At 39.8% G+C, this 25,380-nt stretch overlaps 1 protein-coding gene across 2 annotated transcripts in view; it reads left to right on the top strand.

Moving 5' to 3' along the window:
• Nucleotides 1-25,380, top strand: part of ERMP1 (endoplasmic reticulum metallopeptidase 1) — a 58,550-nt gene that overhangs the window by 9,223 nt on the left and 23,947 nt on the right. For both annotated transcript variants that reach the window (XM_070375857.1, XM_070375856.1), the window contains exons 5-8: nt 17,200-17,346; nt 18,023-18,115; nt 20,486-20,698; nt 23,182-23,402. In XM_070375857.1, coding sequence (XP_070231958.1) covers nt 17,200-17,346; nt 18,023-18,115; nt 20,486-20,698; nt 23,182-23,402 — 674 coding nt within the window. The remainder of the gene's footprint in view (nt 1-17,199; nt 17,347-18,022; nt 18,116-20,485; nt 20,699-23,181; nt 23,403-25,380) is intronic.

The following is a 25,380-nucleotide window of genomic DNA, read 5'->3' as shown; positions in this document are numbered from 1 at the left end:
ACCTGGGTTCGTTCCCTGGGTTGGGAAGATCCCCTGGAGAAGGGCATGGCAACCCACTCCAGTATTCTTGCCTGGAGAATCCCCATGGACAGAGGAGCCTAGTGGGATATAGCCCATGGGATCGGGAAGAGTTGGATACAACTGAGTGACTAAGCACAGCACATGATTAGTAATAAAACAAAAAACAGACTTGTTACTAGTTAGCAATATATATGGCTTAGTGAGTAAAGAATCTACCTATAGTGCAGGAGACAGAGGAGTCGTGGGTTCAATCCCTGGGTCGGGAAGATTCCCTGGAGTAGGAAATGGTACCCAGTCCAGTATTCTTGCCTGAAAATCCAATGGACAGAGGAGCAATATATATACAGCTTAAGTGTTTTACTTACTCTAGAATAAAATTGCCATATTTCAAAATTAATTTTCTTTGTGAAGGGGCATTCTACAAAAGATTTGTAAAGAATGTCTTTCCCTTTTCTTTGAGTCTTTGTATGCTGTTTTCCCTCTAGATTTTGGTAGTTTATCCTTGTGGCTAAATGCTCTACCCCAAAGCTTTCTGGGCATTTTCGGATGGTCTAATACCTTTCTCAGTATATCTCTCACTTCCCAATGTTCTTGCTACAAAACACTAGCTTTCTCATGGGCATTGCTTTCAGAAAGCTAGTTAGTGTTGCTTCCGTGTCTGAAGAGGCAGGAGGAGGCCTCCTGGGTCTGGAGTCCTGGGGATCACTGCCAGACCAGTCCGTCCTCAGCTTCTGCGGCAGGCGCTTTTATCCTGAACAGTAGTGTTTGTCCTGCCTGGGAATGTTTCAGTTAAAACAGTTTGTACTCTGTAGTGTCCTGTTGTCGCTTCAGAGAGACATTCATTTGGGGAGGTTTTAGTGACTAGAATAATCACTACTACTTAATTTTTTTAAAAAGGGCCAGAATGCATGAAAGAATGGCATAATTTATCAGACTGATGATATATATCATGAGTCAAGGCTTAATTTAATAGATTTGAAGGTGTTACAAAATTCATTGTTTAAAATTTTAAAGTGATTAAACCAGTAATATATGTTCCTTGTAAAGAAATTATATGCTACCAACCTTGAGTAGAAGGAAGCCCATAAACAACGGGGTCAATGAAATCTTTTTTTTTCCCTCTTATGAAAAATATCCATGACCCTGTAATGTTACAACCCAGAGCAAACTATTGCTATAGTTTAGTCCCTATCCTTCTGGGATTTTTTTTTAAATTCATCTCTATATAAATATATAAAATATATACTATATGTAATCTTGAATTTGACTTGAACAAGTCTTTATTGAATTTGTTACAATATGGCTTCTGTTTTATGTTTGATATTTTTTGTCTGTGAGGTATGTGGGATCTTAGCACCCTGACCAGGGATCAAACCCAGACCCTCTGCATTGGAAGGTGAAGTCTTCACCACTGGACCATCAGGGAAGTCCCCAGTAGTTTTTAGGTATATTCACAGAGTTGTACAGTCATCACTACAATCAATTTCAGAATCTTTTCATCTCCCACCCTTTGGGGTGATAACCCCAAAGAGAAACCCCATACTCATGAGTGGTCTGGCTTCTTTCACTTCTTACAGTATTCTTTGATGCTCATGCATGTTGTAGTGTGTATCAGTACTTCATCCTCTTTTAAAAATTATTATTACTGTTATTTTTTGGCCACACCACATGGCTTGCAGGGATCTTAGTTCACCAACCAGGGATTGAACCTGCACATTTGGCAATGAAGACGTGGAGTCCTGACCTCTGGACCACAAGGGCATTCTTCATTCTTTTTTATGGCTAGATTATATTCCATGTAGGAATATCCTGCATTTCATTGATCCAGTCATCAGTTGATGGACATTTGGGTTGTTTCCACTTTTATGCCATTATGAATAATGCTGCTGTGAGCATTTGTGTGTAGTTCTCTGTGTGGACATGTATTTTTATTTCTTTTGAGTGGATTCCTAAGAATGGAATTACAGGGTTATATGACAAGTTTATGTTCTAACTTTTTGAGAAACTGTTAAACTAAGTTTTATTTTAGAAGAAATGTAAATTCAAATAACAGTAAGAACTTTTTAATAATTAGTTTTGCAAAAGGTAAGTAGAATGATAATGCCCAATTCTGATGAATAGAGAGGAACAGGCATTTTTATACACTATTGCTAGAAGTATCGATTGGTGCGGTTTTGGGGCAGTTTGGCCATATATATCACTTTAAAAAATGTACACGTCCTTCTTCTAGCAGGTCGCCTTGTAGGAATTTATTCTGTGGAAATAGTTGTACACAGATGCATAGATCTAAGTCCTGCATAGTCTTTTTGATTTTTTTTTTTTTTATAAGAATGAAAAATTGAAAACACCTTTCAGGTCCATGCATAAGAGACTGTTTATATTAATGGTGAGTTTATTGACATTGAGATCTGCCTTCCCTTATTATCACACATGTGGATAACTTTTGCTTTAAGAAAGATGGGGTTCATTCTTTAAGAAGAAATTAACGCACAAGAAACTGGGAGCATTGTGGGATTTAGATGATGGTAGGAGAAAGACTATAAGGTGAAAATATTTCTCTATGAGATAATTAAGATAAGAGCTTTCTGGGGGAGGCAGGGTAGGTGGTGATAAAGAGCACAGGCTCTATAGTCTGCTGATCCAAGTTCAAATCTCAGTGCTGTAGCATTGCAACCTTGGACAAGTCACTCAACCACTCCATACTTCAGTTCCTTATCTGTAAAATTGGGCTAGTATTGGTGTGTACTTTTAGGATGAGTAACTACTTGCTAAAAACCTCAAGTCTGTAATTTCTTGTGGAAGAGCTCCCTTTGCCTTTTTTATATCATAGAGACTATCTTAGCCTGGAGCTCATCTGTCTTCCCCATCCCAGTCTCTCCAGTTTTCCCTTTTACACCATCACTGGACCTGTCTGTGGCCTGTAGGCCTCCATGGACAATCAGTGAGAGCCTAGGGTAGAGTTGGAGCACTGCTGTACAGCCATGGCATCTGTAAAGGGTCAAAGGCCAGGTAGCAGCTACTCAAAACCTTTTCCTATTGATGGATCTTATGGTTTTCTCAAGTATTTTTTATTGTACAGTGCATAAATTGAACTTTTATCTTTAGGTGTCTATTTCATCATTGATTGGTTGATTGGCTGTATTGGGTCTTAGTTGTGGCAGACAGGATCTTCTGTTACTGTGTGCGGGCTTAGATGCTCCGTGGCATGTGGGATCTTAGTTCCCTGACCGGGGATTGAACCTGAGTCCCCGGAATTGGAAGGTGGATTCTTAACCACTGGACCATTAGGAAAGCCCCTATGTCATGTTTTATTATAAGCTAAGAAAAGTGCACAGCTCTGAATGCTCAGCTTAATGAATTTTTATAGACTGAGTAAGTAATGTAACTAGAACCCAGATCAAGATTGAGAGTATTTTGGTTGCTTCCAGAAGCCTCTGCTGTGGTCCCTTCTCAGTCATTCCTTTCCCAGGATCACCGTATTTTAACTTGTTTCTTGGTAGATTTAATCTTGCTTGTGTTTGAACTTTAAATTGACTCATACATAGTGTTTCTTTTGTGTGTGGCTTTTTTTTCTCAGTATTATGTTTGTAAGATTCATCTGTGTTACGTTTAGTTCATTCTTTTTCATTGCCAGATAATACTCCATTCACAAGGATATCCATTGTACTAGTGATGTTAGATTGTTTCTAGGCTTTGGCTCTTATGAGTGGTCTTATGAACATTCTTAATGAGTGTCTTTTGTATACATGTTTGTGTATGCACATTTCTTAGTGAAACTAGAGTCATAAAGTGTGTGTAGTCTCAGCTTTGGTAGATAGTTTTGGTAAATAAATGCCATGCAAAAATCCTAAAAAAAAAAAATTAGTAAACTGAATCCAGCCATGTATCAATATGGGTATTTATATGTATATGTGTACGTACAAAAAAGGTAACGTTTCCAACCAGGTTGAGCTTATTTCAGGAATATAAGATTTTTTCAACTTTCAGGTATACAACATAGTGACCCAGTATTTGTATGTGTTGCAAAATGATCATCAATAAGTCTAGTTAACATCCATTACCATACAGATGCAGATGTTTTTTCCTTACGTTGAGAAGGTTTAAGATGTTTTCTTAGCAACTTTGTTAAAATTAAAAAAAATTAACTGGAAGATAATTGCTTGACAGTGTTGTGTTAATTTCTGCTATACAACAACATGAATCAACTGTAAGTGTACATGTACCCCCTCCGCGTTGAGCCTGCTTCCCATATTCCGTCCCACCCCTCTCGGTCGTTGTGGGCCGCTGAGCTGAGCTCCCGTGTTACACAGCAGCCTCCTGCAAGCTATTTCACGTATGGCAGTGTATATGTGTCAGTGCTGCTCTCCCTTTATCCTACTCTTTCCTTCCCCTGCTGTGTCCACAAGTCTCTTAGCAGCTTTCAAGTATGCAATACAGTATTATTAAATTTAGTCCCCATGCTGTACACACATTATGTCCCCGTAACTTACTTATTTTATGACTGGAAGTTTGTGCCTTTTGGCCACCTTCACCCGTTTCCCCCACCCCCCTCCCCCCATATTTGACAACCACAGTCTGTCCTCTGTTGTCTATGAAGTCCTTTTTTCAGGGGAGGGGTCAGGATTCCATGTGAGATCAAATGGTGTTTATCTTTCTCTTTCTGACTTAACTTCATTTAGGATGGGCTGAATGATATTCCAGTGTGTGTGTGGAAGAAAAAATTTGCAACTGTATGATAATGGGTGTGTGTGTGTGTATACGCATACACACACATTTTCCTTATCCATGCATCTGTTGATGGATGCAGGTTGTTTCCATGTCTTGGCTATTGTAAATAATGCTCCAGTGCATATGGGGGTGCAGATATCTTTTTGAGTTTGTTTTTGTTTTTTGTTTTTTGGATAAACGCCCAGAAGTAGAATCATATAGTTTTTAATTTTTTGAGAAACTTCTATACTGTTTTCCCTAGTGGAAGCACCAATTTACTTTCCCACCAACAATGCACAGGATTCCCATTTCTCCACATCCTTACAAACACTTATTTCTTATCTTTGTGATAACAGCTGTGCTGACAGGTATGAAGTGATATGTCACTGTGATTTTGATCTGTGTATACCTGATGATTAGAGATGTTGAGCACCACTGAAGTACATCTTAGGCATCTGTTTACCATCGTTAGACAAGTGTCTATTCAAGTCCTGTGCCCATTTTTTAATCAGATTGTTTGGGATTTTTTATTTTGCTCTTAATTTGTATGAATTCTTTATATTTTAGATATTAACCCTTTATCATATATATGGTTTACAAATATTTTCTCTCATTCAGTACACTGCCTTTTCATTTTGTTGATGATTTTCTTTGCTGCGCTGAGGCTTTTTAGTTTGATGTAGCCCTGCTTGTTTATTTTTTGCTTTTGTGAAATCCAAAACATCATCACCAAGACCAATGTCAAGGAGCTCACTACCTATGTTTTCTCCTTAGAATTGTATGATTTCAGTTTTATGTATTCAATCTTTAACCCATTTTGAGTTAACTTTGTGTATAGTATAATACAGTTGTTCATTTCCATTATTCTGTGTGTGGCAGTCCAGTTTTCCCAATACCATTTGTTTCAAACACTGTTCCTTACCCACTGTATATTCTTGGCTCCTTGTTGTAAATTAATTGACCATATATGTATGGAGTTACTTCTGAATTCTCTGTTCTGTTTCACTGATCTGTGTTTCTGTTTTTATGCCAATATCATACTGTTTTCATGAGAAGAGCTTTGTCATACAGTTTGCAATCAAGAAGTGTGATGTCTCCAGCTTTATTCTTCTTGCTTAAAGTTGCTTTGGCTATTTGGGGTTTTTTATGGTTCCATACAAATTTTAGGATTGTTTTATTTCTGTGAGAAATGCCATTGGCATTTTGATAGGGATTGCATTGAATCTATGGAGAAGGCAATGGCACCCCACTCCAGTAGTCTTGCCTGGAAAATCCCATGGATGGAGGAGCCTGGAAGGCTGCAGTCCATGGAGTCGCTGAGGGTCGGACACGACTGAGCAACTTCACTTTCACTTTTCACTTTCATGCATTGGAGAAGGAAATGGCAACCCACTCCAGTGTTCTTGCCTGGAGAATCCCAGGGACGGGGGATTCCCTGCCTGGTGGGCTGCCGTCTATGGGGTCGCACAGAGTCGGACATGACTAAAGTGATTTAGCAGCAGCAGCAGCAGCAGCAGCATTGAATCTATAGATTACCTAGTCTAGCATGGATATTTACCAATATTAATATTTCTAATCTGTGTTGTTCAGTTGCAAAGTTGTGTCTGACTCTTTGGGACCCCATGGACTGCAGCACACCAGTCTTCCCTGTCCCTCCTTATCTCCCAGAATTTGCCTAAGTTCATGTCCAGTGAATCAGTGATGGCATCCAACCCATCTCATCTTCTGTTGCCATCTTCTCTTTCTGCTTTCAGTCTTTCCCAGTATCAGGGACTTTTCCAATGAGTTGGCTGTTTGCATCAGGTGGCCAAAGTATTGGAGCTTCAGCTTTAGCATCAGTCCTTCCAAAGAGTATTCAGGGTTGATTTCCTTTAAGAGTGACTGGTTTGATCTCCTTGCTTTCCAAGGAACTCTCAAGAGTCTTCTCCATTACCACAGTTCGAAAGCATCTATTTTTCTGTGCTCTGCCTTCTTTATTGTTTGGTTCTCACAGTTGTACTTGACTACTGGAAAGACTGTAGCCTTGCCTATAAGGACCCTTGTTGGTGAAGTGATGTCTTTGCTTTTTAACATATTGTATACGTTTGTCATAGCTTTCCGGCCAAGAAGCAATTTTCTTATAATTTCATTGCTGCAGTCACCATCTGCAGTGATTTTAGATTCCAAGGAGAGGAAATATGTCGCTGCTTCCACCTTTTCCCCTTTATTTGCCATGAAGTGATGGGACCAGATGCCATGATCTTAGTTTTTTTTAATAGAGTTTTAAGTCAGCTTTTTCACTCTCCTCGTTCACCCTCGTTAAGAGACTCTTTTGTTCCTCTTTGCTTTGTGCCATTAAAGTGGTATCATCTACATATCTGAGGTTGTTGATATTTCTCCTGCCAGTCTTGATTCCAGCTTGTAACTCATCCAGCCTGGCATTTTGCATGATGTGCTCTGCATATAACTTAAATAGGGTGACAGTAAACAGCCTTGACATACTCTTTCTCAACCCTGAACCACTCCATTGTTCGGTATAAGGTTCTAACTTTGATTCTTCTTTTTTTTTTTTTTTTTGGGCCTCGATCAGAAGGACTTGGGCCCCTAACTTTGATTCTTGACCTGCATACAGGTTTCTCAGGAAACAGGTAAGATGGTCTGGTATTCCTATCTCTTTAAGAATTTTCCAGTTTGTTATGATCCACATGGTCAAAGGTTTTAGTGTAGTCAATAAAGCAGAAGTAGATGGTTTTATTGGAGAAGGCAGTGGCACCCCACTCTAGTACTTTAGCCTAGAAAATCCCATGGATGGAGGAGCCTGGTAGGCTGCAGTCCATGGGGTCGCTAGAGTCGGACATGACTGAGCGACATCACTTTCACTTTTCACTTTCATGCATTGGAGAAGGAAATGGCAACCCACTCCAGTGTTCTTGCCTAGAGAATCCCAGGGACGGGGAAGCCTGGTGGGCTGCCGTCTGTGGGGTCGCACAGAGTCAGACACGACTGAAGTGACTTAGCAGCAGCAGCAGCAGATGGTTTTAAGGAATTCCCTTGCTTTCTCTATGATCCATCAAATATTGGCAATTTGATCTCTGGTTCCTCTGCCTTTTCTAAACCCAGCTTGAACATCTGGAAGTTCTTGGTTCATGTAATGCTGAAGCCTAGCTTGGAGGATTTTGAGCATAACCTTACTAGCATGGGAGATGAGTGCAGTTGTCCAGTGGTTTGAACATTCTTTAGTGTTGCTCTTCTTGGGAATTGGGATGAGGATCGACCTTTTCTACTCCTGTGGCCACTGCTGCGTTTTCCAAATTTGTTGACATATTGAGTGCAGCACTTTAATAGCATCATCTTTTAGGATTTTAAATATCTCTGCTGGAATTTCGTCTCCTCCAACCTTTATTGACACCAGTGCCTCCTATGTCCCACTTGACTTCACACTCCAGAATGTCTGGCTCTGAATGACAGACTACACCAATGAGGTTATCTGGGTCATTAAGATCTTTTTTGTACAGTTCTGTGTATTCTTTCTGGATATTTTCAATCTCTTCTGCTTCTATTAGGTCTTTACAGTTTCTGTCCTTTATTGTGTCCATCTTTGGAAGAAATGTTACTTTGATATTTCCAATTTTCTTGATGAGGTCTCTAGTCTTGCCCTTACTGTTGTTTTCCTCTATTTCTTTGTATTCATTGAAGAAGGCCTTCTTGTCTCTCTTTGCTGTTCTCTGGAACTCTGCATTTAGTTAATTTATGAGCACACAATTTATTCCATTTATTTGTGTTATTTTCAGTTTCTCTCATCAGTGTCTTAAAGTTTTCAGTGTATGTGTCATTCACCTCCTTGGTTAATTTGTTCCTTGGTATTTTATTCTTTTTAATACAATTGGAAATGGGATTGTTCTCTAAATTTCTTTTTCTGATAGCTCACTGGTGTATAGAAATACATCTGGTTTTGTGGAATGATTATATATCCCGAATTTTTACTAATGGTATATGAAGATGGCTTAATATTTAAAAGTCACTCTGTGTAGTTCATCACATTACCACCTCAGTTGAAAATCTCAGTGTAATCATCTCAGTATATAAAGAACAGGGTTTATGTTCCTTCAATAACAGTACATTTATCATATTCAGAAAGTATGATATTAATATAAAACTGTCAGTGAATAAACTGCATATTCAGATTTCTCTTGTTTTGATAACATTTTAGCTGTTTTTAATCTGAGTTCCAATTCAGGATCAAACAGCAGAGATATTTTGATGTATAATAATCATTACATAACATACAAGTAAAAAATTGTGTGAACATAATTATTATAAAGTCAATACACATCTAACTTCAATATGTGAAAGAGGATAGACTCTGGCCACATGCTCCCAGAAGTTTTCCACCTGCCTTTTCTCAAATACTAGGTTGGTGCAGAAGTAACTGTGGTTTCGGACCCTGAATTTTAAATCAGTATAATTAGGCTAAAACACATCTTTATTAATAAAACAGGAACCATCACAGTCAATACATTTTTGCCAACAGGAAATAAAAATAGGAACCATCACAGTACGTTTTTGCCAGTAGGAAATAAGTTTATTCCTATAGCATAAAAATCTGCTCTTTCAAATTCAACAAACTCTTGGAAAGCATTTTCTGTGTCTCCTGGTTGTGGAAGCATTTTCCCTGCAAAAAGTTGTTGAGATGCTTGAAGAAGTGGTAGTCGGTTGGTAAGAGGTCAGGTGAATATGGCAAATGAGACAAAAGTTCGTAACCCAATTTGTTCAACTTTTGAAGTGTTGGTTGTGCAATGAGTGGACAGGTGATGTGGTGGAGAAGAATTGGGCCTGTTCTGTTGAACAGTGCCAGCTGCAGACATTGCAGTTTTTGGTGTATCTCATCAATTTGCTGAGCATACTTCTCCGAGGTAATGGTTTTGCTAGGATTCAGAAAACTGTAGTAGATCAGAGAGGCAGCAGACCACCAAACAGTGACCATGACCTATTTTTGATGCAACTTTGGCTTTGGGATGTGCTTCAGAGCTTCATTTTGGTCCAGTCACTGAGCTGGTTGTCTCTGGTAGTATAAAATCCACTTTTTGTTGCATGTCACAATCTGATTGAGAAATTGTTCGTTGTTGTTGTATAGAATAAGAGAAGACAACATTTCAAAATGATGTTTTTGATTTGTAGTCAACTCAGTTCAGTTCAGAGAAGGCAGTGGCACCCCACTCCAGTACTCTTGCCTGGAAAATCCATGGATGGAGGAGCCTGGTAGGCTGCAGTCCATGGGGTCGCTAGGAGTTGGACACCACTGAGCGACTTCATTTTGACTTTTCACTTTCATGCATTGGAGAAGGAAATGGCAACCCACTCCAGGATTCTTGCCTGGAGAATCCCAGGGACGGGGGAGCCTGGTGGGCTGCCGTCTATGGGGTCGCACAGAGTCGGACATGACTGAAGTGACTTAGGAGCAGCAGTAGCAGCAGTTCAGTTCAGTCTCTCAGTCATGTCCGACTCTTTGTGACCCCATGGACTGTAGCATGCCAGGCCTCCCTGTCCAGAACCAACTTCCAGAGTTTACTCAGACTCATGTCCAATGAGTCTGTGATGCCATCCAACCATCTCATCCTCTTTCATCCCCTTCTTTTCCTGCCTTCAATCTTTCCCAACATCAGGGTCTTTTCCAATGAGTCGGGTATTCGCATTAGGTAGCCAAAGTATTGGAGTGTCAGCTTACCATCAGTCCTTCCAATGAATATTCAGGATTGATTTCCTTTAGGATGGACTGGTTGGATCTCCTTGGAGTCCAAGGGACTCTTCAAGAGTCTTCTCCAACACCACAGTTCAAAAGCATCAATTCTTCGGTGCTCAGCTTTCTTTATAGTCCAACTCTCACATCCATACATGACTACTGGAAAAACCATAGCTTTGACTAGATGGACCTTTGTTGGTAAAGTAATGTCTCTGCTTTTTAATATGTCGTCTAGGTTGGTCATAACTTTTCTTCCAAGGAGCAAGCGTCTTTTAATTTCATGGCTGCAGTCACCATCTGCAGTGATTTTGGAGCCCCCCAAAGTAAACTCTCTCACTGTTTCCATCGTTTTCCCATCTATTTGCCATGAAGTGATGGGACCAGATGCATGATCTTAGTTTTCTGAATGTTGAGCTTTAAGCCAACACTTTAAGCTTTTTCACTCTCCTCTTTCACTTTCATCAAGAGGCTTTTTATTTCTTCTTCACTTTCTGCCATAAGGGTGGTGTCATCTGCATATCCGAGGTTATTGATATTTCTCCTGGCAATCCTGATTCTAGATTGTGCTTCATCCAGCCCAGCGTTTCTCATGATGTACTCTGGATAGAAATTAAATAAGCAGGGTGACAATATACAACCTTGACATACTCCTTTCCCTGTTTGGAACCAGTCTGTTGTTCCATGTCCAGTTCTAACTGTTGCTTCCTGATCTGCATACAGATTTATCAGAAGGCAGGTCAGGTGGTCTTGTATTCCCATCTCTTTAAGAATTTTCCACAGTTTGTGGTGATCCACGCGGTCAAAGGCTTTGGCATAGTCAATAAAGCAGAAATAGATGCGGTCAACTCATGAGGCACCCAATTACTGACATTTTTCACCTTTCCAATTTGCTTCAAATGCCAAATGACTGTAGAATGGTTGACATTGAGTTCTCAGGCAACTTCTTGTGTAGTTATAAGAGGATCAGTTTCAATGATCTTCTCAGATGGTTTTTGTCAACTTCTGATGGCCAGCCACTGTGCTTCTTACTTTCAAGGCTCTTGTCTCCTTTGCAAAACTTCTTGACTACCACTGTACTGTACGCTCATTGGCAGTTCCTGAGCCAGATGTGTTGTTGATGTTGTGAGTTGTCTCTGCTGCTTTATGACCCATTTGAAGTCGAATAAGAAAACTGCTCAAATTCGCTTTTTTTGTCTAACATCATTTCCATAGTCTAAAATACATAGAAAATAAACAGCAAATAATAATTTATTAGCAGTTGACTGGCTACAGTCCAGTCCAGTTCAGTCGCTCAGTCGTGTCCGACTCTTTGCGACCTCATGGACTGCAGCATGCCAGGCTTCCCTGTCTGTTACCAACTCCCAGAACTTGCTCAAACTCATGTCCATCGAGTCAGTGATGCCATCTAATCATCTCATCCTCTGTCTTCCTCTTCTCCTCCTGCCTTCAATCTTTCCCAACATTAGAGTCTTTTTCAGTGAGTCAGCTTTTTGCATCAGGTGGCCAAAGTATTGGAGCTTCAGCTTCAGCATCAATCCTTCTAGTGAATATTCTGGGTTGATTTCCTTTAGGATTGATTGGTTTGATCTCCATGCTGTCCAAGGGACTCTGAAGAGTCTTCTCTAGCTCCACAATTGAATGTATCAATTCTTCCGTGCTCAGCCTTCTTTATGGTCCAACTTTCACATCATATATGACTACTGGGGAAAGCATAGCTTTGACTTTATGGACCTTTGTTGGCAAAGTGATGTTCCTTTTTAATACACTGTCTGGGTTTGCCATGGCTCTTCTTCCAAGGAGCAAGCGTCTTTTTAATTTCCTGGCTGCAGTCACTGTCCACACTGATTTTGGGTCCCAAGAAAATAAAATCTGCCACTGTTTTCACTTTGTCCCCCATCTATTTGCCATGAAGTGATAGGACCAGATGCCATGATCTTTGTTGTTTGAATGTTTAGTTTGAAGCCAGCTTTTTCACTCTCCTTTTTCATCCTCATTAAGAGGCTCTTTAGTTTCTCTTTGTTTTCTGCCATTAGAGTGGTATCTTCTGCATATCTGAGGTTGTTAATATTTCTCCCAGAAGTTTTGATTCCAGCTTGTGATTCATCCAGCCCACCATTTCTCATATTCTCTGCATATAAGTTAAATAAACAGGGCGACAATATATAGCTTTGACATACTCTGTTCTCAAGTTTGAACCAGTCCATTGTTCCATGTCCAGTTCTGACTGTTGCTTCTTGTCCTTCATACAGGTTTCACAGGTGACAGGTAACGTGTTCTGGTATTCCCATCTCTTGAATTTTTCCAGTTTATTGTGATCCACACAGTCAAAGGCTTTGGCGTAGTGAATGAAGTAGAAGTAGATATCTTTTAGTATTCCCTTGCTTTTTCTATGATCTGCTGGATGTTGCAATTTGATCTCTGGCTCCTCAACCTTTTCTAAATCCAGCTTGTATATCTAGAAGTTCTCAGTTCATGTACTGTTGAAACCCAGCTTGAAGGATTTTGAGCATTACTTTGCTAGCATATGAAATGAGTGCAATTGTGTGGTAGTTTGAACATTCTTTGGCATTGCTCTTCTTGGAATTGGAATGAAAACTGACCTTTGCCAGTCCTGTGGCCACTGCTGAGTTTTCCAAATTTGCTAACTTGGTGAGTGCAGCACGTTAACAGCATCATCTTTTAGGATTTTAATTAGCTCAGTTGGAATTCACCACCTCCAGTAGCTTTATTTGTAGTAATGCTTTCTAAGGCCCACTTGACTTCATACTCCAGGATGTTTTGCTCTATGTGAGTAACCACACCACTGTGTTTATCTGTGTCATTAAGACTTTTTTCATGTAGTTCTTCTGTTTATTCTTGCCACATCTCTGCTTCTGTTAGGTCCTTGCTATTTCTGTCCTTTATCATGCCCATCTTTGCATGAAATGTTCCCTTGGCATCTCCAGTTTTCTTTACGGGATCTGTAGTCTTCCCCGTTCTGTTGTTTTCCTCTATTTCTTTGCACTGTTCACTTAAGGTTTTTTCATTTCTCCTTGCTATTCTCTGGAATTCTGCATTCAGTTGGGTATATCTTTCCTTTTCTTCTTTGCCTTTCACTTCTCTTCTTCTCTCAGCTCCTTGTAAGACTTCTCCCTTGTGTGTGTGTGTTTATTTCAGTGTTTTTCATGTGTTTTATTTTATGGATTTTATATTATGTTATAACCATTTTAATGCATGACTTGATCCAGTTCAGGCCAATGGCAGCCCCTTCAGCTGGTGCCTGTCCTTTGACACGTCTCTGACGTGTTTGAGCACTTCCTTTCTGGCACAAGATGTTCCCACTTTTGAGTATTTTCCTAGCCTCAGATTTGGAATTGGGCATATCTCTAGGGAGAACTGGTTCTTTTGGTGGATAATGGTATTCAAAAGCAAAGAGCCTGATGCTGAGTATGTTTTTCTTTATGTTTATCTTGTTTTGGCTTTCTAGGGCCTTTTGAATTCATAGCTTGGTGGTGGTTCCTGTAAGTTTTCAGAAGTTATTGGCCTTAACTTCTTTTAAACATTGCTTCTGTTCCCATCCTCCCCTTCCTCTGGGATTCCAGTTACTCATGTTAGACCTTTATACCCTATCCCATATGTCTTATAAGCATTTTTGAGTTTTCTATCCCTGTTTCCTTTTGTGCTTTAATTCTCTGGATCTATCATTTTTCTTCTGCTGTTTTTACCTTTGTTTCTTTTTTTTTTTCCTGTTATCTCCAACTTTTATTTATTTATTTTTAATATAAATTTATTTATTTTACTTGGAGGCCAATTACTTTACAATATTGTATTGGTTTTGCCATACATCAACATGAATCCACCACAGGTGTACACGTGTTCCCCATCCTGAACCCCCTCCCTCCCTCCTCCCCGTACCATCCCTCTGGGTCATCCCAGTGCACCAGCCCTGAGCATCTTGTATCCTGCATCGAACCTGGACTGGCGATTCATTTCACATATGATATTATACATGTTTCAATGCCATTCTCCCAAATCATCCCACCCTCTCCCTCTCCCACAGAGTCCATAAGACTGTTCTATACATCAGTGTCTCTTTGCTGTCTCACATACAGGGTTATCGTTACCATCTTTCTAAATTCCATATATATGCATTAGTATACTGTATTGGTGTTTTTCTTTCTGGCTTACTTCACTCTGTATAATAGGCTCCAGTTTCATCCACCTCATTAGAACTGATTCAAATGTATTCTTTTTAATGGCTGAGTAATACTCCATTGTGTATATGTACCACAGCTTTCTTATCCATTCATCTGCTGATGGACATCTAGGTTGCTTCCATGTCCTGGCTTTTATAAACAGTGCTGCGATGAACATTGGGGTACACGTGTCTCTTTCAGTTCTGGTTTCCTCGGTGTGTATGCCCAGTAGTGGGATTGCTGGGTCATAAGGCAGTTCTATTTCCAGTTTTTTAAGGAATCTCCACACTGTTCTCCATAGTGGCTGTACTAGTTTGCATTCCCACCAACAGTGTAAGAGAGTTCCCTTTTCTCCACATCCTCTCCAGCATTTATTGCTTGTAGACTTTTGGATCACAGCCATTCTGACTGGCATGAAATGGTACCTCATTGTGGTTTTGATTTGCATTTCTCTGATAATGAGTGATGTTGAGCATCTTTTCATGTGTTTGTTAGCCAGCTGTATGTCTTCTTTGGAGAAATGTCTGTTTAGTTCTTTGGCCCATTTTTTGATTGGGTCATTGGAACAAAATAGAAAGCCTAGAGATAAATCCACGCACCTATGGACACCTTGTCTTTGACAAAGGAGGCAAGAATATACAATGGAGAAAAGACAATCTCTTTAACAAGTGGTGCTGGGAAAACTGGTCAACCACTTGTAAAAGAATGAAACTAGAACACTTTCTAACTCCATACACAAAAATAAACTCAAAATGGATTAAAAATCTAAACATAAGACCAGAAACTATAAAACTCCTAGAGGAGAACATAGGCAAAACACTCTCCGACATACATCACAGCAGGATCCTCTATGACCCACCTCCCAGAATATTGGAAATAAAAGCAAAAATAAACAAATGGGACCTAATTAAACTTAAAAGCTTCTGCACAACAAAGGAAACTATAAGCAAGGTGAAAAGACAGCCTTCAGAATGGGAGAAAATAGCAAATGAAGCAACTGCCAAAGAACTAATCTCAAAAATATACAAGCAACTCCTGCAGCTCAATTCCAGAAAAATAAACAGCCCAATCAAAAAATGTTTTTACCTTTGTATTAAGCTCTGTATGTATTAAAATTCTTAACAGCAGTTATTATTTTCAGTTCTAGGGTTTCTATTTGACACATTCTCTGTTAATGGTTTGTGCTTGTTTAGTGATACCCTTGCTATTATCTGTGTTTTTGAATAATTAATATTTATTTTAAAATTCATGCCTGGTAACTCCAGTATCTGGGTCACCTAGGTATCTGATTCTGTAGTGTTTCTTCACCCCTTCTGTCCTCCACCATTTATGTGTTTTTTTTTTTTTCTGTAGGAAAGCAAATGATTATCTGGTTATAAAGTTATGAAAATGTTAATATTCTTGGATTCTCTGAAATGGAGTTACTTGATCTGTCAACATCAGATAACTTTTTGCTAAATTTAGTTATAATATACAACCCCTGAATCTCAGTGGATTACAACAGCAAAGGTTTATTTGTTGCTCATGTTACATTCTGGTCCCATGGTTATTGTGTTCCATGTGTCTTATTCATCCTGGGATCCAGGCTGAAGAAGCCCCCATCAGGGACATAGCGATCTCAGGGCCAAAGTTAATGGGAGAGGTGGACCATGTGATGGCTCTTCAGGGTCTGTGTCTCTCCCATTCACAGTCAGTTGGCTGAAGCAATTCATGTATGTGCTGCTTCCACAGGAGGCATTGTAAGTTATGTGAGAGGGAACAGTGAATAATTGGGGACAGTAATGTAATTTATCTTGTTATCTGAAAGAAAAAACTCCTTTATTTGAAAACTGTATATGATGGAGATGTTAATGTGGAATTGTTAATAATGATACAAGTTATGTGTAATAATAAGGAACTTTATGATATGTTCAGTAATTACACAGTTATTAAAATGATCATTTAAAAATTATTTGGCTGCTTTGGGTCTCCGTTGTGGCAGGCAGCATCTTTTCACTGCAACGTGCAGGCTCTCTAGTTGTCGTGTGCAAGCTCAGTTGCCCTGCAGCATGTGGGAGCTCAGTTCCTTGACCAGGAATTGAACCTGCATCTCCTGCATTGAAAGGTGGATTCTTAACCACTGGACCATGATCACTGTAATATCTAAAATAATCATTGTAATAACTAGCAACATAGGAATGTGTTTAGTACAACGTTAAGTGAAAGAGAAATGTAAAGATTATACATACCCTATCAGTACATCTGTGTACACACATACATTTATAAGTCATATATAAGTCGAAGACTTAAAAATGATAATAGTTATCTTTGGATGATGGGCTTGTGAGTAGTTTTTCATTTTTAAACTTAAACTTTTTATAGAGCTGTTACATTATTATTAAAAGCAATTTTGTTGTCCACAAGGTTATTTTTCATTTAAAAGAATCATATGCATTTATCAAAGAAATGTTGGAAAATATAGAAGAGGATTAAAAAAACAAAACTCTTGACCTATCTCCCCAAATCACCATAGTAACTACTTTATGTATGTTAAAAAGTTCCAGATTAACCTCATATTGTTGTCATATTTTATTTTAGGTCCTGAAAATCCTTGGTTGGTCCAAGCTTATGTCTCAGCAGCTAAACACCCATTTGCTTCGGTGGTGGCTCAGGAGGTTTTCCAGAGTGGAATCATTCCTTCAGATACTGACTTCCGGATCTACAGGGATTTTGGGAACATTCCAGGTATTGTCAATTGTTATGGACTTTTCTGTGACAATGATTAATTAAAAACAAGTCTTACTTTTTGGAAGTTTGTGGGTAAGCAGCATTTTCTAAGAGCAGATTTTTATGTGAGAACTGTATATACTGACTCAGTCAAAGAGAGTTCCTGATAGTCTCCTTTTCGGTTAAACTCCAATTTACTTTAAATGCTTCCTTTTTCTAGAACATGTCATCTTGGCCCACAGTGTGACAGAAGAACAGGGGAGAACTGTTAGCACTTCATTCGCAAAAGATGGTGATAGATCCTTCAGGGGTCTTTTTCATCGTTACCTTGCTTTGCCAACTGCCCTGGGGACTTGTACAGCTTATTTAAAGTTAAAATTTGGCTCTGGCCAAATTCTACATCTGGCAAGATGTAGATGGTAAAGTTTTGATGACCTCCCATGCCAGTATTCCTACTCCTTGCTGTGTGACTTGTAATGCCCCAGTCATTACATATTGAATTATGTACCATAGCTATAGGTTCTGTGAGAATTTCATCATTCCTCCATGAATGTGACAAAGCAGTCATGCTACTGCTTTGCTGTCTTTTAGGAATTTAATACATTAAATACATTAAACAAAGAGGCCTTAAATTGAGGTCGATCTTTAAAGTAAAATGACTTTTATTTTGTTTTTTTTTTTCTGTATGTCTTAGGAATAGACTTAGCTTTTATTGAGAATGGATACATTTATCACACCAAGTATGACACAGCGGACAGAATTCTAACAGATTCCATTCAGAGAGCAGGTTGGTACTCTCATTTAGACTTTTGATATTAAGATGGAATATTATGGATGACCTGTGAGCCTATAGATACTCTGTGTCCTGTGCATTAAGGAGGCAGTGTATGGTGTGAATGAAGTGGGGCTTTGGAGTTAGATGAGGCTTTGAATTTTAGCCTTGAACTCTAGTTTAGCAGTTAGGAACCTAAGACTATTCATTATGAGGAATTTGAAAGGGAGTTGACTTAGGGTTATGGAAACATTGCTGAGTATTGAGAGTGTAGCCAAAATGGAAGCTGTACATTGGAGGTGGCACAAACACATTTGGGCAACTTGCCCAGGTATGGAAAAGTTACATTGATCCAAGGTTGGGTGGTGAGGACAGGTGAGCCAGTTATATAGGACAGGTGTCAGGACGGGAGTTAAAATGCTTTCCAGTGACATCAGTAGTAGTCAGGGGAGGTGAGTCTGAGGCTGAGCCTTCCAAAGAGTTGGGATTTGGCACAGTGGGAAAGAGTCTGTTTGAGTAAGAGCTCTACGTGAGTAGGGCTTGTTTGTGCTGAGGACTGTTAGACTACAGTGTGAATGGAGGTTGCATTTTTCAGACATAGAGGGAAATGAGGCAGAGGTGTATGGAGGTAGAGAAAGCTGTAGATGGCTTTAAAAGTCAGCAAGCGGATGCTATAGGAATAAGAGATCATTAAAGGCCTGCATATGTGAATGAATGATGGTTTAAAATGCTGTCAGTCTGGTGATGCAGTATGGAGTGTATGGGAGAAAAGGGGAGACAGCCAAGAGTCAGGGCTGTTCCAACAGTAATTTTAGTGTGGAATACGAAGACCTAGACTGTAGTGCTGGCAAAAGATAGACATGAAAGCAAGGGTGGAAAACTAGGTACATTTTGAATGAAAACTCAGTAAGACTTGATAGGTTACATAGCAGGGATGAATCAGATGGATGGCAGCAAAGAAGACCTCAGAGGGTAAAGCCTGGCTGGCTGGGGAGAGATGACACCACTGACCATAATTGGACATGGGAAGGTGGCTCTCGCCCAGAGCAGTAGTGAGAAGGGGGAGGAGGCTGTGAACTCTGTCAGATACGAGACAGAGGGTGTCTGTGAACTGACCAGATGAAAATGTAGATATGCCATTAGAGACTGTGGCAGAACTGGGTATCTGGGTTTGGAAATTAAAGGCACAGTCAAAACCACGGAAGTCTGGAGAATGGAAATGGTGTTTGGAAGGGTGAAACAAACCTGAGCTTAGGGGAAGATGCATTTGAAGGCGGCAGGAGAGCTGATGAAAGAAATCCCACAGTGAGACAGTGTGGTGTCTTCAGTGAAAAGAAGAGGAAGTCCAGGACGGAATGAGCATCAGGAAGATATGCCAGCCATTCAAAGCTTCTTACAATTCTTCATTATAGTTCAAACTCAGTCATTGATTGATGTAACAGATACTTATGACGGCCTCTGAGGTGCCAGCTTCTGCCTGACAATGACTCAGCCCGCTCTCCAGCTTCATTGCAAAATACTCTCGCTCCTCATTCTGGACATTTTTCCCCTCCTCAGGGCCTTTATCTACACGGGTCTCTAAACAAAATCTCTCCCCTGTCGTAGCTCCTATCCATCCTTTAGCTAGTTGATTTCTCCAACTCCACTAGTCTCCCTGATATGTTCTTAGGGCACTTTCTCCATACTATTTCTTTTTTTAATTGAGATATTATTGACGTTCCTTATTATTTTTTTTTAAAATATTTATTCGGCTGTATCAGGTCTTAGTTGCGGCACACAGGGATCTTTCATTGGGGCATGCAGGCTTCTCCAGTTGTGGGCACAGGCTCCAGAGCATGGGCTCAGTAGAGTAGGCATGAGGACTGAGTTGCCCCATGGCATGTGTGACCTTAGTTCCCTGAACAGGGGTTGAACCTGCATGTCCTGCGTTGCAGGGTGGATTCTTAACCACTGGACCAGCAGAGAAGTCCTTATTAATTCTTAATGCATGTGTAATAACTTGTTTGGTGTCAGAGAGCTTCTTGAGGTTCTTGGTTCCCCACTGAATTTCTATGTCAGAGCAGTGTCCGCTACATTAAGTATATATTAAATGAATAGAGACTGAGAAATAGCTGTTGGGTTTGTCACCAGCGAGGGTACAGTTGATCAGGGAGTAGCTATAATAACTAGAAGAGAAAGGATGAAGACCAGGTCACGGAGCTTCAAAGCAGAGAAGAAACAGTGTAGAGGGCATGGACCTTATAAGAGAGATTTAGCAAGAAAAACTGGGGCGAACAGTAGGATGGTAGAAAGCTGTTTCTGTTCATAGTCTTTCTAGGTACTCCTTGACTCCAGCAGTGGATGGTTTATTCAACGTTGTTACCTTTCATTTCTTTTTACTAATAGGTGACAACATTTTAGCAGTTCTTAAATATCTAGCTACATCTGATATGTTGGCTTCTTCTTCTAAGTATCAACATGGAAACATGGTCTTCTTTGATGTGCTTGGCCTGTTTGTCATTGCCTACCCGTCTCGTGTTGGCTCAATAATTAACTATATGGTGGTAATGGCTGTTGTTTTATACCTGGGAAGGAAATTACTGCATCCCAAATATAAGAGTAAGTATTTTCCTCTCAAACTACAATACTGGATGGGTATAGAGTTTACCTAAAGTTGTTTGGCACTTTTCTTGTATCTTTCCAAGAAGTTACAAATCTTAAGAAAAATAACATTTGATTTACACTATTGTAAGAAATACAATAAAGGACAGAAATGGTATGGACCTAACAAGAGGTGGCAAGAATACACAGAAGAATTATACAAAAAAGATCTTAATGACCTAGATAACCATGATGGTGTGATCACTCACCTAGAGCCAGATATCCTGGAACTGAAGTCAAGTTGGCTTTAGGAAGCATCACTATGAACAAAGCTAGTGTAAGTGATGGAATTCCAGTTGAGCTATTTCAAATCCTAAAAGATGATGCTGCGAAAGTGCTGCACTCAGTATGCCAGGAAATTTGGAAAACTCAGCAATGGCCACAGGACTGGAAAAGGTCAGTTTTCATTCCGATCCCAAAGAAAGGCAATGCCAAAGAATACTCAAACTGCTGTACAATTGCACTCATCTCACACGCTAGCAAAGTAATGCTCAGAATTCTCCAAGTGAGGCTTCAACAGTATATGAACCAAGAACTTCCAGATGTTCAGGCTGGATTTAGAAAAGGTAGAGGAACCAGAGATCAAATTGCCAATAAGTATCCGTTGGATAGAAAAAGCAAGAGAGTTCCAGAAAAACATCTGCTTCTGCTTTATTGACTTTGTGTGGATCACAACAAATTGTGGAAAAACTCAAGAGATGGGAATACCTCTGCCAACCATACCTGCCTCCTAAGAAATCTGTATGCACATCAAGAAGCAACAGTTAGAACTGGACATGGACCAACAGACTGGTTCCAAATTGGGAAAGGAGTATATCAAGGCTGTATATTGTCACCCTGCTTATTTAACTTATATGAAGAGTATATCATGTGAAATGCTGGGCTGGATGAAGCACAAGCTGGAATCAAGATTGCTGGGAGAAATATCAATAACCTCATATATGCAGAGGACACCACCCTTATGGCAGAAAGCGAAGAGGAACTAAAGAGCCTCTTAATGAAAGTGAAAGAGGAGAGTGAAAAAGCTGGCTTAAAACTCAACATTCAAAAAAGAAGATCATGGCATCTGGTCCCATCACTTCATGGCAAATAAATGGGGAAATGATGGATCAGTGACAGACTTTATTTTCTTGGGCTCCAAAATCACTCAGATGGTGACTGCAGCCATGAAATTAAAAGATGCTTTTTCCTTGGAAGAAAAGCTATGACAAAGCTAGACATCGTATTAAAAGAAGAGACATTCCCTTGCTGACAAAGGCCCATCTATTCAAAGCTGTGATTTTTCCAGTAGTCACGTATGAATGTGAGAGTTGGACCATAAAGAAAGCTGAGCAGTGAAGAACTGATGCTTTTGCACTGTGGTATTGGAGAAGATTCTTCTGTTGAGTCCCTTGGACTGTAAGGAGATCAAACTAGTCAATCCTAAAGGAAATGAGTCCTGAATATTCATTGGAAGGACTGACGCTGAAGCTGGAAGTTCAATACTTTGACCACCTGATGTGAAGAACTGACTCAGTGGAAAAGGCCTTGATGCTGGGAAAGATTGAAGGCAGGAGAAGGGAACGACATCCAACAGACAGTTGGATGGCATCCCTGACTCAATGGACATGAGTTTGAGCAAGCTCTGGGAGTTGGTGATGGACAGGGAAGTCTGGCATGCTGCAGTTTGCAAAGAGTTGGATACAACTGAGCAACTGAATTGAAGAAATTTCTAAATGAGTATCAGGGTGATATGCTCATTATACTTTTAGTCTTGGTGAAGCATGCAATTTTTATGTACTTATGCACTTCATGGAAGTACTTCAAAAGCTTGTAGAAAATGGTTTGTAAAGATTGACTTTTAGTGAAGAGTCCCTTAAAAAGCGTTGTCCGCATTGCAGACCAGTAGCACCCTGTTCTGGAGTATGAATGAACTGTTTCTGGTTAAATTGGTCTGCTTCTGCTTGAACTGTTTTATAGTCTTAAGTTAGTGTGTGCTGTTAGCAGGTCAGATATTTAGCAGCGATTTAAATATTCCTTAATCACTGGTTATTTTCTCATGCTGCTTCTCTTACTGTGTTAAGTTTCTTTTGGTAAGACTTTATATGTAACTCTGCCTTCCATTTTTGCTGTTATTTCAATACACAAAGCATTCCAGAGGTGATAAAAATCAAGATGACTCCCTTTCCTAGTCAGGAATATAGCTGAACTTTTCCTGAAGACTTACCTCTTTGGGACCTTTGTACCCACAGACTCTCAGCAAATGTTCATACTTGAATTTTATTCACTGATACTTTCCTTGTTTGTTGTAATGTTTAACAAACCTTACCCCTAGGAAATTTTAATATTTTCAATTATAGTGGTAAATTTTGTTTTAATGTTTGCTCCTTTAATTCTACTAACTGGTGGTGAAATTGATTTGATAAAGACAGTGATCACTACTCTTGTTTTCTCTCCATCAGCTGCTACCTACACAAAGGACTTCTTCTGTGGACTTGGCATCACTCTGATAAGCTGGTTTACCAGCTTGGTTACAGTTCTCATTATAGCAGTGTTCATCTCACTTATTGGACAGTCCCTCTCATGGTATAACCACTTCTATGTCTCCGTTTGTCTGTATGGAACTGCAGCTGTAGCCAAAATAATATTCATACATACCCTTGCAAAAAGATTTTATTATGTGGTAAGTGTTGGGCTTTTTTATTAATTTCTTTCTGCCACCTTCAAGGATTGAAGTCAAACTCAGGTGGGGTTCCTTATGTTTGGCCTTTTGTGACACCAAAAATTGTTTGGCATGGTTATGGAAAATCGACTCCCAGAACCATGTTGACTTTCTGGAAAACTTCTTATTCTGAGGGTTGCAGACTTATTCAGTGAGTTTACACGGCTGGCAAACAGTGTTTGGGGTGTTGGTGACAGCAAGGCGTGTTAGCATAGCCTTCTGCCTCTGCTGACAGTGGCAGTTTTTATGATCATGCTCTTTAATCTGCCAGCCTTCCCTGGGACCACCGGTTATTTTTATTTGAATAGCCCTGTTCTCTGGTGGACTGTCAGCTCCTTGAGGGCAGGGATGATTCTGTTCACTGTCCCCTGTGCTTAGGCAGTCTCTGGCACAGAACTGACACACTGTTTTCTGCCTGGATGAGCACTGTATCTAAAGCTGCACTGAACTTGTTCAGTCTCCTTTACTGTTTTTTTTTTAAAGCTGTGTGTTGTTGATACAGATTCTGTCAGCATGCTAGGTGGTCTGGGGGTTAGTGACACATTGCTGAGGAGAGAAAGGGAGGGGAGATAGAGTTCCAAAATATTACATGCTGTCTTAGAGAAATAGCCGTAGTCATGGTTTCAACTGTATACATTTGTTTGGTAAAAACAAAGTTAATATTAGGTTTATGAGAGAGCAGGACTAAAAATTGAATAATTAGTGAGAGAGCAAGCCACACACATTCTGATTTTCTAAGATAATAAAAGGGAAAATCTTTCTTTCTTCCCTCATTTTCAGTATGGCACGTGCACACCTGTTTATTTCAGTTTGTCCTGCTGGGGATTAGACTGGGGACACGGAAGACTGTAAACAGCATACTTTCACTAGCATGTCTTCAGTACCTGAAGCTTGGTCTCAGTTCAGTTCATGTTGGGATATGGTGTAAGGAGCCCTTCTGTGTGGCAGGCCCTACTCAAGAAAGATTCATTGAGGTTAGCCATCTGTTTATGGTTGAGCCAATACTTATATCTTCATGACTTCAGTTTCCAAAAGAACTACATGATGCGGCTCAATTTCAAGTGTTTATTCTTGCTGCAGTGGGATGTAACCAGAGTGTGGCTGACACTCTGGTTGATATGGCATTGGGGTACAGTAGAGGGTAAGACAGGAATGCTTAGTAAAATTCTAATTTCAGTTGTCCAATTATGAAACTTTGGGCTGAAGGCACAGTAGAAAGAGTAATATTTTCATTTTTGTCTCATATTGTCTTTGAGTACCCAGTGGGTTCCCATCCTCAGGCCTAGTCTTTTCTTTGAGAAGGTCACAGTCTCACTGGGGGATGAAATGATGGGGAAACCAGTGACTCCAATGCACTGGGATAAAGTGAAATAGTGATAGCTTCGCAGTGCTGTAGGATTGTAGGGCCAGGAGAGATTAACTTTGTGGAAGTCAGGAAGACTTCATGAAGGTGGTGACATTTGAACTGCGTTTTTTGTGGCCTGAGTAGAAATGTACCAGGGAACTGGTTGATGGGCAAAGGTTAGAATGTACAAGATGTATTTGGGTCACAGGCAATAAGAAGTTCAGTGTGGTGAAGATAAGGTTGATAGTTAGAGCATAACCCTAAAAATCACTGGGGCCACAGTTTAAACTTTCTAGGCAGGATATTGAATGAGAAGATTTGTGATTCAGCAGGAACACTCTGGTAACAGTATACATTACCAATGGACTGGAAGGGGGAAAGGGTGATAGAGGTAGGGAGAGGGGAGCTAGATTTGAGGGATGTTTGAACTTGGTATAAAGTGGGAACAGTGTAAAACATCTTATTATATAGTCTTCATTGTTGATATCTTTGTTTTTAAATATCTGAGTGGAATCTGGCTTCAAATTGAATCCTGAGAACTATTTTATTCTTTTCAGAGACCATGACTCTTGATTAATAGTGTTGAACATCTAA

This window comes from Bos mutus, chromosome 8 (genome assembly GCF_027580195.1).
Source record: "Bos mutus isolate GX-2022 chromosome 8, NWIPB_WYAK_1.1, whole genome shotgun sequence".
Taxonomy (NCBI): domain Eukaryota; kingdom Metazoa; phylum Chordata; class Mammalia; order Artiodactyla; family Bovidae; genus Bos; species Bos mutus.
The sequence above is the reverse complement of the archived record's forward strand: the minus strand, read 5'-3'. Positions and strand labels throughout refer to the sequence as shown.